The sequence below is a fragment of the Eucalyptus grandis genome, chromosome 5 (genome assembly GCF_016545825.1).
Source record: "Eucalyptus grandis isolate ANBG69807.140 chromosome 5, ASM1654582v1, whole genome shotgun sequence".
Classification (NCBI taxonomy): Eukaryota; Viridiplantae; Streptophyta; class Magnoliopsida; order Myrtales; family Myrtaceae; genus Eucalyptus; species Eucalyptus grandis.
In genome coordinates this window covers 30,624,786-30,640,388 of record NC_052616.1, presented here as the reverse complement: position 1 = coordinate 30,640,388, position 15,603 = coordinate 30,624,786, and the positions used below count along the sequence as shown (strand labels likewise).

The window sequence follows — 15,603 nt, the reverse complement described above, 5'->3', positions numbered from 1 at the left end:
AGGCTCCTGCCCCAACTCCGGTGTCCTCCCAGATCTGGAACCCCGAGCAGCGAACGGAGAGGAAGACAGAGGGTGGACGGCGTTCAAGCGGGCGGGCAGGAGACGGACGGCAGCAGCGTTCCGGCACGACGGCGAAGGCAGCTCCGGCGTGACGGTGATGGCAGCTCCTGCTTCGAACAACATGGCTACTGTCCCTGCTTCTGCTTCGTTCGAACCAAAGGAGGGAGAGGGGGCAGAGATGTGTAGACGGCGGCATGGGCGGCTCGGGTGCGCGAGCGGCTCCGGTGCTGCGGGCGTCCGACGGCGGCGGCGAGAGGCGGCGACGGGCGAGCCGCTGCTTCTGCTTTAGCTGCTCGGGTCTTCGCCCAGCCATGGCACGAGCAGCAAGAAGAGGGAGAGAGGGTGTCGACGGGAGAGAGAAGAGAAGAAGAGAAAACCAAATTTTCTTTCTCTTTCCCTCACTCTCTCTCTCTCTCTCTCTTAGGTCAGCCATACGTGGGCCACCATGGCTGTCATCCACCCACATTTCTAGCCCAAAACTACCCCTTCTAGAAGCATTTAGGTAGGCCAAAGTTTGGGGTAGAGGTGGCATACGAATTTTGCCAAGTTCTCTTCCCAATTGGACCTTAATCCTCTTGATTCAATTTAAATCGACTCCCATAATTTCATTTAACACCTCGTCATTCCAATTGGTATTTTTCCTTACCAATATAGCCCACTTGCATCCCAATTCCACAATCCTTAGCTTCAACTGAACTAAAGCGGCCCTATTTATCCAGTCGAAATTAGGACCCGAAAATCTGGATGTCACAGGAAGCTTTAGGCCTTGGTGGTGAGCTTCGTAGATCCTCATCTTCGGTTGGTGGCGTGGCCTTTATACCTTGGGAGGAGATCGTTTTATCTTTTCTTATTCCTTTCAATTTTTTCCCGTACTCACTACTCCATACATTTAACAACAAAAATTCCCTCTGAAAAAATCTCTGTTCTTGAATCATTCACCCCATCACGCATTACCATGTAAGAAAGTGAAAAATAATAATAAAACAACACATGGCATTTTCCATTAGTTAGGTTAGATGAAACTAACGAAATTGTTTGATTACTCTAATTTGACAAATTTTAAGATTTGATTGCACTTTTTGATTATTTTAAAATTCAATTGCACATTTCACTGACGAGTTTTTTTACTAGAGTTTCCTTTTAATTTTTCCAATGATCAATACCACAAAACACTATAAATTGATAAATCCGTAAAGTATTTATCTTACTAATTTTTTGACTACAAAAAGTTTCAAACTAGTATATTCGTGTTAAATTTATCCTTAACTAATTTTTTGATTATCAAAAACCTAAAATTAGTACATCCGTGATGATTTTATTCTTCATTAGTTTTCGTTAAAATTTAAAGTCGAATTTCTGAGTTAGATGACATGTGACAGTTGATTAATGTACCGATTTGAGGTCTTACTCTCCTTTTGTTATAAGTGTACTAATTTATGATTTTTCGTTGTGTTAATTCAATTTAATGGAAATTAATATAGGTTAAATTTGTCATAAATGTACTAATTTAGTATTTTTTAAAAAAATAATTTATAATAAATTTATTACAAATTTATCAATTTAAAGATTTTAATAATCAAAAAATAAAATTTAAAAAATATTATTAAAGATATATCAATTTAATATTTTACGTGATATTGAGCTTCCCTTTCGAATGATTCCGCACAAAATTGCCGCTCTGATTCGAGCGAAATGTGCACGTGCAATGAACCTGTTCTAATTTTCCACCGGCGGGCGCAAAGCTGTTTCGGCGCTTAAACCCTACCCAAAAGCCTGCCTGCGAAGCTCTCTCCGAAACCGCCATCTCCACCTCCAATGGCGACCGCCCGCTCCCTCCGGCGCCTGATCGGAACCCTAGCAGACCCGCCGCCGCGTCTTCCGGCACCTCCGACGCAGCGGCGGCGGTGGCAGCAGGAGCATCGGTTCCTTCATCACTCGTCCTCCTCTCGCGTGTCGCCGTCGGGGAGGCACGCGGCGGCACCGCCGCCTCCCGGAGGCGCCCCTCGAGCGCCCTCTCGGACCTACATCTCGGACATGCGCAAGTCCGCCTTCGAGGGCAACATCCTCCGGCTCCTCCGGAACGAGATTCAGTTCGAGCTCGAACGCGCGCCCCCCGCCAAGGTAGTGCGTTCCCGCCCTTTCCTTGGGTTTTCGATCTCGTTCTTTGCTGGTGTAGGCGTTTGATTAGGTCCATTTGCGCGGTAAATGGCGAAATCGTTCTTGGGTTTGATGCGCGATGCTCATCTTGTCTTTAATGCGAGGATGCTGGCTGGTTTTTCGAAAGATCCTTTCAAGAAAATGGAGATTGGGCTTTCTTGAAATGAGATTTTGAAAAAAAATCTGTTTTTTGGAATTGGGTTGTCTCGTTTTCCCCTTTTCACTGGCGAGAGGATTGGATATGCATAACTGACATCTACCAGAGTGGTCCTTTACTAAAAGTTTCACGTGTATTACTTAGCAGTTAGCAAACCATGTGGAGCTGCAATGAACTTTGTTCAGCCTTTTGTATAGTATAAGCTTATCTTCGAGTTGCCCTGATGCTTTTCTTTCTTTATGGGAGAACCGAGGTTTGAATGTAGATTCTTTGGTAGCTTATCTGTTTCCTGATCTACAGCGGGACAACATGCTCGTTGAACATTAAAATTCCCATCTTTTTCCCTGTGAATGGAACTTTTACAATTTGACCTCCTAGGTGGGAGGATTTGTACCTTAGACTGACTTGCATTGATAGTTAAATAATTTGATTTTCGATCTTGGGTTCTCAGGTTGATTGGAAATAGTTAGCCAGATTTTGTATCTCATGCTTGGTCTCAAAACAAGGGAGCCTCTTCCTTGTCATATTTGTTCTTGGTTATCTGTTTGCTAGATGATTCAAGAACCAGTGTGTGTTAAGGCTTGCTTGTAGTTGCAAATACCCTGAAGCATCACTAATGTTTTCGATTTATGACTGGAGATTTTATAAGATGCACCAAATTTATGATATTGTGCTCAGTATTGTTGCCAATGTACTTATTGCTTTGGTGTTCCATCCTCTAGTCTTTGGTAAACTGACATTTTATTGGCCAACCAATTTGACAACCATTTCATTTTGTCGAAGGATTAAATAGTGGCGTTGTTGTGATTTGGCTAAATTTAAATGATATCTCTTACATTTTGGCAATTTTGAGATAACTCCTGACAAGTGACAGCGATTATCAGGATAATCCTGAGATATGTAAGAGATTACTCTGCAATTTTGGTCTAAAGTCAAGGTTTTTATTTATTTATTTATTTATTTATAATTGGCCCTTTCTGAAGTCACTTCTGGAACTGTAGACACTCTTAAGAAACTCTGGACTTAGTCTGATAAAATGATAGATGTTCTTTCTGTTGGAAGATAGTGGGGAAGGATGACTCTATTTCTGATTCTGGTCTAATATAAGAGTTCCTTTTCCACAGCCAGTGGATAGATTTGGGCCCTTCAGTGTTGATGACCGGCCAGGAGAGCAATGGATTAGATTGAAAAGAAAATTTGGGGAGAATGAAGATATCAACATTGAAGCCACCATGTTTGATGGATCTATTCCTACCTCAAAAACTGCTGGCGGCCTTGGAGAAGATGTAGAACTCCATATTTCTTTCATAGTCAATATCACGAAGGATAAAGGCAGTAATGTCCTGGAGATCATGTGCTCTGCTTGGCCCGATAGTATTGAGATAAGCAAACTTGTTGTCCATGGTTGTCAAAGAATGCCATCTGGCTTGTATACTGGTCCTGGATTCAAGTATGTCGATTTCTTTCTTCTTATTTTATTTACTTCTGACTTGCAAATTCTATATGGATGGAGAAGGAATTTAGCCTATGCTGTCATTTGTAGGCTTGAATAAGAATTTGCTTGTGTTGTCTTTGAAAAGTTTGATTTTGTGATCTATCAGGTTAGTGATCATTTCCATTTGCAGGGAATTGGATGATGAGTTGCAGGATGCACTTTATGATTTCCTGGAAGAGAGAGGAGTAGATGAGGAACTTGCGGTTTTCTTGCATCAGTACATGGCGAATAAAGATAAAACCGAGTTTATCAGGTGGATGGATACTGTGAAACATTTTGTTGAGAAAAAAATAACATGATCAGATATTGTCTGATGGACACGGTTCATATAATATTCAGTCATGATCTTATCGGTGGGTATCAGTCTTTACAGCGTTCAGTGATCGATGCAACAGTTGGGTGAGTACATGGATACATCAAGCAGCAAAGTTGGCTTAGCTCGACAGTTAACTGCTGTGTGTTTAAAGTTTTCCTTGGGGCTTTCCATCTATGCCAGAAGAACTTGATAAAGGATTGGGACGTTTTGAGAAGTATCAGGTTGGACTGTAATGTGTTGAGATCTAGTCATGAGGAAATAATTCCATTGGATTCTCTTGGTCCTGACATAGAGAGCTCGTCTTTGATTGGACTGAGGATGCGCGGATATTATTGTCTAGACGGTAGTGCTAGGGAGAGAATAGTATCATTCTGCCTTATCTTGGGATATTTCTTTTTAGTTTAGTTTCCCTTAGCAATGAAGGAAGGAGCATTCTCCCAAGGAACATATGCCTGACAAAAGAGCAAGAGCACAGCCACAGCTTTCACAAGAGCAGCATCCGATGTTGACGATGCTGCTTTTCTTTCTTCTCTTATCTTAGTTCTTTTCAGGCCTTGGCTTTTCTTTTCTTTATCATTGGGAACATTTGACTAACTCCAAGTGGATGCTGAAAAGCTAAACAAACCCTTTGCTGGAACTTAATTCCTAATTACACCCTTATTCGGGTATACTTTTGAATTTTCAAATTTAGTTAATTTTAAATCTTATTGTGAATGCGCTCGGACTTTTTCGTGATTTGAAATACTTGAAATTTTCACGATATGCGAATGTAGACATGTGAATTTACGTATAATTGTAATATAATTTCTTGAAATTTAGATGATAATTCAAGTTTTTGACGGACGATCGAATTCTTTTTTTAAACCTTTTAAGCAGGTACAAATATGTCCAAAATATTTGGAACTTTGCCATGTTATCACTGAGAAAGGAATCTCTGTCTTCGCATGGCATATTCGTTTTCAGAAGCAGCCAGAACATGATTTCCCTGTGCCATACGAAGAAGGGCCAGTACTCTTCTTGTCATAAAAAAGTCAAATCTGTCCGAACATTAGCAATTTCATCCAATTTCTTTTACATCTGATTCGATCAGATGGCAGTGTACGAGACTAGCCATTACATTTTTTTCCTTATAAAATACGCAATATGAAACGTGGCAGGCTTTCCATTACATCAATCTATCTTTTTATCTTGTTTGTCGGTCGTGCTTTATTGTTTGGCTAAAAAATCACTAATAAAAGAAATATTAGTATAAATAGTCTCTAATTTTAGTCTAATGTTTAATGCAGTTCTTATACTTTTAATTTATTCAATATAATTTCTAAATTTCAATTCTCGAACTTTTAACTTAAATAGTCTCTAATTTAATGTACAACGTAATTCTCGAACTTTTATTTATTCAATATAATCTTGAATTTTTTTACATATTCATACTAAATGTTATTCTTCCATTAATTCAAATTTAGCGATACTATTGAACATTTTTATATAGTTCAGAGACTAATTTAAACAGGTGCCAAGAGTCTATGGATTATAGTATGGGGATTGCATATTGAATTAAAGTTCAATGATTAAAATTATATACTAAACCGGATTTCATGCATCATTTGTGTCATTTTCTTTAGTTTTTTCAATTTCAAATAAAAAAAATTAATCCATAGCTCTAAAAGGTCGTGCCATCACATACAATCCATGTTTCACCATAAATGAAATCATTTCATAATTTTAGGAATATCACTTCAATAAAATGTAATTTGCACTTCACATTTTGTCTTAATCAAACGTCTCCATCCCTCCCCCACCATCAATCAGCGTCGGCTCATCGCCACGTCACTGACCGCCGATGGCCGAACACCAAGCGACAGAGGATGACTCCATCATCACTAATCGGCCTACGCATAACCATTGTCACCCGCAGCACATTTGGTCCACGCTTGGCACCATCAGTTGCTTCCATCGCCATCCATAATAGAGTACAAAAGATTTGCCTTGCTGAGGCCACTCTACCTTGCTGTTGACACTTGTCTATTATTCTAAAAGCCCATTTGATAATCAGCCAATTAGTATTTGATTCTATTCTATTCTTTTGTTGCTTAAAAAAATCTAAAAATTCGTTTGGTAACTTTTTTGTTTATCAGAACAAATTTATTATTGGAATAGATTTGAAACAGAATCAAAAAGAAAAGAAAAAACTGCGTTTTCATTCTTGGAAATAACTTCAGAATCAAGACCCCTTTTTTTTTTCTTCATTTTCTTTTCTTCTTCTTCCTTTCATCGGTTGTTGGCCCCCGTGAGACTGAGCTCGCCTAGCCACCTGTTAGGCTCAACCTTGCTAAGCCATCGCGAGGCCAACGTCATTTAGGTACCTCGCTCAATGAAGGCAAAGCTGAGCCTCGCCTAACGCCGATGAGGCTTGACCTTGCCGTGGGTCGGCGATGCTCCGGTGAGGGCATTGACCTTTGTTTGGCTGGTTGTCAGCATGGCCGAGGCCAGCGATAGGCTAAAGGAAGGAGATCAAAAAAAAGAAAAGAAAAAAAGAAAACAATTATTAAAATTTTTTAAAAAAATTCTAAATCATAGGAGAATTTGAAAGTCGTATCAAACATATCTCTATTATGATAATATAAATTTTAAACAATTACCAAAACTCTTGAAATGCTTAGAAACTTGTTTAGAAAATAGAATAAAATAAACTTATTTTTAAACAGAAATTTTTTGAAACAGTTAGTTACTACGGGCACATTTGGTAACGTTTGTTTAAAAATTGTTCCAGAAAAGAAATAAAAAAAATTATTTATGCTCTAGGGAACAATTTTTGAATAGAAGAATGCGTTTGTTTAAGAATAAAAATGAACAAAAACACGTTTGGTAAATTTGTGTTCTTTTTTGTTTCTTTTAATTTTTAAATATTTTTATTTTATTTTTTTCTTCTTTTGGCCGGTCGCCGCCTTGACCATGGTCGACGATTGGCCGACGAGGGCCAGCGACCTCGCCTTGGTTGGGCAAGCTCGACCTCGCCTAGATTCGGCGAGCTCGAGCTCGCCCGGCCTTTCCCCGCGCCTCACCCTCGCCCGGCCAAGGCGAGGCCGAGCTCGCCGGGGGTCGGCGACGTCGTCGAAGGCGAGGCCGAGCTCGCCGGGGCCGGCCGATGCTCCGGCGAGGTCGCTGGACCTCGACGGCGTCGTTGGCCCTCAACGGCCGGTCGGCCATGGCCGAGGTCGGCGACGGCCAAAAAGAAAAAGAAAAAGAAAAGAAAAAAAGAGAAAAAAAAAGAGGAGAGCATGGCCGACACCAGGCCAAAAAAAAAAAAGATAAGAAAAAAGAGAAAAGAAAAATTTATTCTTAAAAATTGTTAAACAAAAAAAACATTTTTTTTTTTTTTTTTTTTGTTTCTCGTTTATGTTCCAAATGTGTTTTTAGGACAATAGATTTGACAACAAAAACACAAATAAATGCGTTTATGTTATTTTTGTTCCCTTGAACAAAAAAAAAATAGAATTTTTGTTCATGAACAGAAACAAAGAACATTAAACAAACATTGGGCCTACGTGACTATATGCCTAGCAGCTGCCGATCAATTTATCATTTTAGAAACCCTTACGACAAGTTAGGTGTCTCTCCAGTCCCCATCCCAGAAGCCACAACATTCTTTGCAAATGCGCTAACGATTCTCGTCCTTTTCCGTTATAAAAGTCAGCATAAGATCCTCATCGCCGGCGAAGACTCCAACTTTGACCTCAGCCGAAAGAGAGAGAGAGAGAGAGAGAGAGAGTTTCTGGTTCCGATCGATGGCGGAGCTCGGCGGCGGCGGCGACGGCGACGGCGACAAGCCGCTGCGGAAGATCGCGCAGTCGTTCAAGGAGCTCGCGGCGGCGGCGGGGGATGACTCCCGGGCGGCCGCCGTCGAGGTCGCGCCTTTCTCCCACGCCTGCTCCCTCGTGTCCCCGCTCTTCGGCTGCCTCGGCATCGCCTTCAAGTTCGCCGAGATGGACTACGTCGCCAAGGTAACTGCCGCTTCGATCCCGCCGGGGCCCCGCGGCTGTACCCGCGCCGTCGGATTCGTTTTTCCTCGACTCCCCTCGGATCAATCGAGGTTTAGAACTGTTTAGGATGTGGAAGCGCGTGGCGTCAGGGTGTGATGGCTGAGTCGATCGTAGTAGTGATCGTGACCTGGAAGGATGCAGAGGGGAAGGCATTTGGGCATTGTTTTATCGAGTTCTTCTAAGGAAAATGTAGGATTTTCAACCCACTCGTGGCCAGCGCAGTTCGTTGAGAGATCCCTTTCCAGCGCATGCCTTGCTAGCTATTCAAGCGGGGCTCGGCGGTGGGTTGCTAGGCCAGTTTACCCTGAGGTATAGTCGCTGTAGGTTCTCCACTGCGGAGGCCGTGAGACCCCAAATCGGCGTAAGGCGACAAGGGCATGCTCCGGCGGATCCTTGGTCACCAAAAAAAAAAAGAAATGTAGGATTTTGTGATTTATGTGTCAGCTGTAATCTTGCTCGTTAACGAAAGGAGCTCTGTCCTAGCTTCAGGTGTCTTCCTGTGATTCTATGACTCTTCTAATCGAGAATGCCATTCGCTAGAAGTGATTCTTGCTTTTAAATAGGGATTTGCTGATCGACCTTCTTCTTTCGGTTTTGCGATTTACGCCGTTTGCCTTTCCAGATGTTAATCTTCTGATTGGCCGTATATGCGGTGGATGGTCATCTTGCCGTTGGTGCGCTTACTGCAATTTTTTTTTTCTATTCTTTTCTGGTGAAAAACAGGTTCATGATCTGGCAGACGCGTCCAAGTCCATCGTGACATTGCAGGCGTTGCTGGATCATGATATAGAAATGAACAGCATAAGGAAAGCAGGTAGTCATTCGAGGAATCTTCTGAGGGTGAAGCGTGGCCTGGACATGGTCAGGGTGCTCTTTGAACAAATTCTCGTATCAGAGTACGTTAACGAAATTTAAGTTTCTCTGTGATGCTTCTTTGCACGTGTATATGCGACAAGTTAGCAAATGTGTGTTTCCTGAACTGTTAATGATATTAAGTAGCGGGGGAAGGAGAACTGAAATTGTGTCATATCATTTGCTCAGGTTTTCCACCGTACTTATTTGGTCCATTTTCAACTTGTTTTGAGTGAACACGATTTCATGACGCCCAGAAAGCCACCTCCTAACAGCCTATTAACCCCCTTTCCAAAAAACTTTATAGGATAGGGACTTTAGTGGAGCAAGAGAGGAGACCAAGTTCACTGAGTCGAGAATGGATGAGGGAATAATGCTAAGTTTCCATATGCGTGTCTTGTAAAGGCTGCGCAATGTTATACTTGAAGTAGCGAATAGAGAAGATATAGGTATGGGATCATGTCAACGTGACCAACATCAATAGGGAGGTTTATAAAATTCAGGCTTTGAGGAGTTACAGCAATGGATATATTCTCAATCCAGATCTACTGCAAGCCAATTTCGTACTGTCTATATTGATTTGTACAATCACAAAATGTTGAATCCTCAAACAGTCTATTACCTGACCCTAAAGTAGGAAACTGGTTTGGGTTCGAATTGCCATGATGCCTACATTTGAGGTCTCCACACCAGCTGTAACCTTCAAAACAGAAAATTCAAAAGGGCTCCTCTCATTTTCTGACCTGATTTGGATATAATGTGGGTCGTGTCACACTTAACAGTGTGCTCAAACTCAAGAGTCAAGTTATCAATGGACAAGTTAACATGGAAAACAACTACTTTTTTTTCTTGGATTAAATGAAATTATGATCTCTTGTGAAAACCAAAACGAAAATTTCTGATTTGAGAACTCCATAGTTGGAGAGTGCATGTCTCTCCAAGAAAGTTGGTGCTGCATCGATCTAGCATGGGATGGGAGGGACTCATTTAAAGTGGTTTAGACACCGGATATGTCTAGTCAGTATGCCTCTACAAAATGTAGTTCTACACTGGGGACACTGCCATGAGAGGAGGATGAAGGAGACATGAGATATATGAGGATGTCAGTTTATGGAGTTGCCACGAAGGATTAAAACTAAATAGCTGGTGAAATTGTTTTGGATCTGTTGGCTTATCCCAGCTTGTTTCCAGTAATGCGCTTGACATTGCTTTTTTATGATGTTATGGGTGATTTTTATGGTTTGTTAATCTTCTTGGTAGGGGGAATTCCTTAAGGGATCCAGCTTCCAAGGCTTATGCACAGGTTTTCGCTCCTCACCATGGGTGGGCTATTAGGACAGCTGTAGCTGCAGGGATGTATGCCCTTCCCACAAAGGCACAGTTATTGAAGAAACTCAATGAGGATGGTGAGTTTGTATCTATTTATAGCACTGTTTATTTCATTCCTCCCTCCTCTCTTCTTTTTATTTTGTCGGAATAATTAGGAAATTGCCCAGAGATACGTGCAAGTGCTGGTTGGCTCCTCTGTTTGTGACATTCTGTTTCTGACATCAATTATCTTGATGCCAATCTGTTGATTTTGGAGCCATTCTACCTTTCTGCATTACACTTTCTGGGTGGATGAAGAAAATTAGGTACATAGAATCAGTAAAAACGTATCATATGCTCTGACCAATTCTGAAGTGCTTAAAGGAATAAATGTCAATATAGAATAGAAGCGCTATCAGCTTTGAAATTCTGTGGCTCATTATTTGCAAGTCCTGGCAATGATGTTTTAATTTGGAAAGAGCAAGAAGGCCTATGATGCAAAAGTGTGGATTACCATTGGAAGCTCTAGCATCGAGGCCAATTACGTCGTTGCTCTTAAACTGTAAGATGCATTACTAGAAAACAAGTTCGATAATCATATGTTATTGTGGTAAGTGTGGATTAATCCTTGCATCAGTCGTTAAATTCATAAGAAGGAACAAGCCACTATATTTAGTACAAGGGTCTAGGTGATGCCATTTGAAAATTATCTTGTAAAGCAGGGACAGCTTCAATGAATGACAATATGCAATTATTTGGTCCAGTGCTGGAGCATCAGTCTCAGTCATCGGATCAGCAAATCACAATCTCTTGAATGACGACATCAAAGCAATGATCGTTGTTTTTTTTTTCTTTTTTACAATTTATTAGACCTGATAATTCATTGGTCTGACTGGTCCTAGGAGAACGTAAAGGTCATTGTAGTGAATATACTTCGTCAGCAGTGTGGTATTATACCAAATTGGCGTTACTTGTCCTATAAAGAAAAAAATTCTGGATCATCCGAGGCATAGGAAATGGCAATTTTTCCACAACATCAAAGGCTCTAAGAATTTCCTTGATCCCACAGGGAGAATGCTGATTTTTAAAAGACAAAATGTGTCCTTGGCTTTTTTGTTTTCGCATGTGTTTTCTCTGTTGGGAATCCTATATGCCCTTGACCTTGTCTGAAGTGTTTTTCTTTTTTTGGGAAAGCCCTGGTCTATGTCCACATGTAGCTTTGAGCTCGTTTCTTGTTGTTGCAAACAAGTAGCTTCGCCACTTTGGCAAACTCGACCGCTCATCCACGTGTGTCAGAATTTAAAGTAAATTAAATATCTTTTAAAGAGCTCTGTGTCTTGTTAAAAAAGGAGAAAATGAGGCCATGCGGACTTGAACCTGTAGGTGTACTCTCTGAAGAAAACTCTTTGTTGCTGCCATTCGCACCAGACTCAAACTTCCAACGATGCAGAGGCTTCTTTTGTTGCTTAATAATGTAGCTGGAATAAGTATAATCTTTTAGTTGCACAAAAGAAGATAGACATAATAGTATGTTCGAGCGTAGCTGCAAGGCCACTTGTTACACTCAAATCACAAACTTGTTATCAAGATGTACTTCTGGAGATAGAATTACACTAGGGACAATATGTTGTATGAATTTACAAAATTATTTCAGTATTGGTTAGTTGGAATGTTAATTTTAGTGTGACGATTTCTGGCATATATAGAAGGCGACATGTACTCCAGATTGCCTATCTTTGAGGAGTAGTGTGATGGTTTTCATGTTAGTAAGGGCCAGATAGAGTGAATGAAGATAACTAATATTAATGTTGAATAAAGGTATGAGATTTTAGTAAGTTTATTCAGAGATGTGATGCACTGCCCTTTTGCTTGACTATGTATGACTTGATTCAATGATGGTGGCTTTCTTATCAAAACGATTCTTCTGCTCGCAGAGAATTCAGCCAAGACTCATATGCGGGATTACGTTGTTGCTTCAGAGCCCGTCATTCTTTACATCAACAGACTCTTCCTTTCAAGAGAACTAGGCATTGATTGGTAAAACCATGGTGGGAGTTTGCAGATTATTTTCTGAATTATCTGTGATCATGTGTTCAATAGAAGAAACATAACCAATGCCTGATGAATCAATATTTGCTCGACGAATAATGTAAAGTTTCTTGATAGATTAGAATCGCTTGGAGTATTATTCAAGATAATCTCTTTTAGTTGCTTGAAACCCGCCTTGTCCTCTTTTTGCAAATTCTGTTTCTTATGACTTGCGAAACATACTATACGTATACAGCTGTATTCGTACATCTGTGATTGCATGGTCGCCTTGAGTTTGTCTGAGCGGTGAAGTGGTGGCGATCGATCTGGTCAGCGTCCTGTGAGGGTATTTGGGTGGCTCTCTGGCCTCAGTGTCCGTTTTTAGGCTGCAGCTTCCATGTAGAAACATGTATAAAGAATTTGGACAGAACTTACCATAAACTGTTTCTGTTTTTTCCCCTTGAAAGTCACACGATTAATTCGAACAACTGGTCTGTTTGCTTCTTGATAATTTGTTGAATTTTGCAGCTTTTATTTTCATTTTGAGAATTATATGGTTTGGAATATGGGTTTCACAGCATGTCAAAACTATTATTGAACAAAATTAAGGAGGTGGGTTCAAAGTTAGAAGTAATTGAGACAATTATCCGATCCTTCTTATTATTTTTGGTTCGAAAAGACAACACAGGAGTTTGGGATATCATGTGCTGACAATTTTAAATGACTTTCGTTTTATAATTTCGAAATCGGGAATGGGTTTTTTTTCTAATAAACAAACGGCAAATTTCTTTTTTGATTGTGTTTTTTTTTTTTGTTTGTAAAAACAGCATACAAATACCTGTCGGGCCAAGATTTAGAAGCTGTAAACACAAGACCAAGAGTTGAAATCCTTAAGCAAAGCCAGGCCAGTGTTAAGCACTCCAATAATAATAACAACAAAAAAAAGAAAAAAAACGCTTTAGTGCTTGGGCAAAATTGAATAAATATGTAAAGTATAAATGAAAAATTATCGAGTGTCACCTGAAAAAAGAAAAGTGGTGCATCGGCCAAAAAGGAGCTAAAGACATTTTTTTCAGTTCTTGCGTTTTTCCAATTTGGAACGTCTAGTACCCATGCTATACCTGAATGTGAACAAGTAAAAATTAATATGAAAAGGATGAGAGCTGCGTCCTTCATCTTGACGAGGAGTGCGAGCCACGCTGAGGAAATATTGAGCAAGTGAAATACTCCACACAGTTGAATTGAAAAATCATACAAAATTTGACACATGTCATCCACGCGTAGTTCGGGCCTCACGCTGAGGAGATTCAATTTTTTTTTTCTCTCCTCTCCTTCGTCTCTCTCTCCCAAAAACTGTGGTCCACCACTGCACACGCTTTGATCTCTCCGTCCGAGAAAATATTAGGTGGTCCCGGAGCGCCAAGTTAGCATGATTCCAGTCACTCACGATGCGCCACCTGAGGGCATGGGTCCGCTTAGTGTCTTCTGCCTTCTTCCCCTCTCTCTCCTCTCCCCAGCCTTCTTCCTGCTCTCTCCTAGCCTGCGTTGCACGCCCTCTCTCCTTTGCAATGCATTTAGCTGGTCTTTCCTTCTCAAACAAAGGAAAGACAAGCCCGTTCCTCTGCATTTCTTTCACTTGACCTGGAGAATGAAGGTTTCGAAATTTTGAATCTCAAATTTCTCTCTCCGCGCTTATTGCTACTATGCCCTGCATCGAGCGACCATTCCCCCGTTGTCGTTGACGAACCACATTACGGCCACCCCTACTCCGGCGCTCGCTCACTTCTCTCTCTGCGCTCGTTGCCGCTCTAGGCGTTCGTTCCGGCATTTGCGGGATCACGGATGCAGCATGTGGAGGAGAAGCAGGCCTCTTCAGGCTCCCCTCAACGTCAGCAAGCATTGCCCGCCGAGCGAGACCCCCAAGACATGGAAGGCTCGGAGGCGAGGTTCCTGGAGAAGCTGATGCTGTATGCGGCCAATGTGGCACTCAGCTACCTCGTCATGTTCGCCAGGCTCTGCCACCACGACCCGAACCTAGAGGCCTCCAAGAAGGCCCTTGAGCATAAGAAGGAAATGCCAAGTTGCACTCTCGCTTGTCACCGTGATTTTGAGTCGCCGAGAGGCAAGACTATCGCAATTCTAATTAACTACTGGGTTAATTACAATTTCCAGATTTATCAGCAGCCACATCCTCTATAGCAGTCGACAAATTTCTTTCTTAAGCGTCAGCCATAGTAATAGTTATTAGGGGAGAGTAAGGGCATAAGTAAGCTTGTAATGCATCAAAGCATGTAACTGGTATGCATTGAGTTAGGACTCTCAATAGTTAGAGGGTGCCCAATGCATTATACTCATAAGAGTGCTCGAAAAGAGACTGATCGCGTACCGATTCGAATCCCCCTTTTTTATTTTATTTTATTTTATATAATTTGTTTAATATAAAGAGACCATTGTAAATGATTATGCTATTCAGCGATGAATGAATCCACCGTTTCTGACTTAATACTATGGACCCGAAACTTCTGTTGACGATGCGTTTGGCGAACCGCGATTTGATTTAGCGAAAGCAAATGTTTCAAGTCCCTGATCTTGAATGTGTAGAAATGTCATGTTTTCTCAATAGTTTCTTTCCCTTCTCCTGCTTTGAGGGTCAAAGATAGGCAAAACTCTGTAGAAAAACACAGCTTGCGTTTACAAAAGAAAGGGAAAATTTCAAATAAAGACCTCAAGTGGAGGTATTTTTTCAAAAGAGGGCCTAAGGTAGATGTTGTTTCAAATAAGAGTCTGAAGTGACCAATTTAATCTCAAATAAGGACCCGATTTTACTGGCCAGTACTAGTGGGATCTTAAGGGACTGTGAAGTGAGGGTAAGTGAGTGAGGATTGCTTCCAATCTGCAAAGAAAAAGCTGATGGAGGCAGGATTGAATGGATTCTCTACAATGGCTGCTCCAGTCTTTTTGCGGGGAAAATTATCGAGCTTGGGCTGTCAAGATGACGGCATTCTTGGAGGGTCATGATTTATGGGAGGTTGTGGAGAATGATTATGAGGTTGCTCCACTTCCAGACAATCCGGCCTTGAATAAGATAAAGTACCATAAAGAGAGAATCACAAGGAAAGCCAAGGCAAAGTCTTGCCTGTATGCCGCTGTTTCATCCACTATCTTCACAAGGATCATGAGATGTGATTCT

General features: G+C 41.1%; 2 protein-coding genes across 2 annotated transcripts; both read left to right on the top strand.

The window, feature by feature from the left end:
• Positions 1-1,803: 1,803 nt before the first annotated feature.
• Positions 1,804-4,863, top strand: LOC104444893 (uncharacterized protein At2g39795, mitochondrial). The gene is made up of 3 exons (XM_010058672.3): positions 1,804-2,181; positions 3,499-3,824; positions 4,000-4,863. Exons 1-3 carry the CDS (start codon positions 1,876-1,878, stop codon positions 4,166-4,168), a joined length of 801 nt encoding a protein of 266 aa, XP_010056974.3. The 5' UTR covers positions 1,804-1,875; the 3' UTR covers positions 4,169-4,863.
• Positions 4,864-7,765: 2,902 nt separating this feature from the next.
• Positions 7,766-12,603, top strand: LOC104444894 (accelerated cell death 11). Its single transcript, XM_010058673.3, has 4 exons — positions 7,766-8,186; positions 8,949-9,121; positions 10,338-10,483; positions 12,320-12,603. The coding sequence occupies exons 1-4, from the start codon at positions 7,971-7,973 to the stop codon at positions 12,424-12,426; spliced, it is 642 nt and encodes a 213-aa protein (XP_010056975.2). The 5' UTR covers positions 7,766-7,970; the 3' UTR covers positions 12,427-12,603.
• The last annotated feature ends 3,000 nt before the right edge of the window (positions 12,604-15,603 follow it).

What these genes read in the sequence shown, in the direction of transcription:
- LOC104444894 (XM_010058673.3), top strand. Translation starts at nt 7,971, where the DNA reads ATGGCGGAGCTCGGCGGCGGCGGCGACGGCGACGGCGACAAGCCGCTG. An exon ending in AGATGGACTACGTCGCCAAG is followed by an intron (nt 8,187 to 8,948) that starts GTAACTGCCGCT and finishes GGTGAAAAACAG; the next exon opens with GTTCATGATCTGGCAGACGC. An exon ending in GAAGAAACTCAATGAGGATG is followed by an intron (nt 10,484 to 12,319) that starts GTGAGTTTGTAT and finishes TTCTGCTCGCAG; the next exon opens with AGAATTCAGCCAAGACTCAT.
- LOC104444893 (XM_010058672.3), top strand. Translation starts at nt 1,876, where the DNA reads ATGGCGACCGCCCGCTCCCTCCGGCGCCTGATCGGAACCCTAGCAGAC. An exon ending in AACGCGCGCCCCCCGCCAAG is followed by an intron (nt 2,182 to 3,498) that starts GTAGTGCGTTCC and finishes CCTTTTCCACAG; the next exon opens with CCAGTGGATAGATTTGGGCC. An exon ending in TATACTGGTCCTGGATTCAA is followed by an intron (nt 3,825 to 3,999) that starts GTATGTCGATTT and finishes TTCCATTTGCAG; the next exon opens with GGAATTGGATGATGAGTTGC.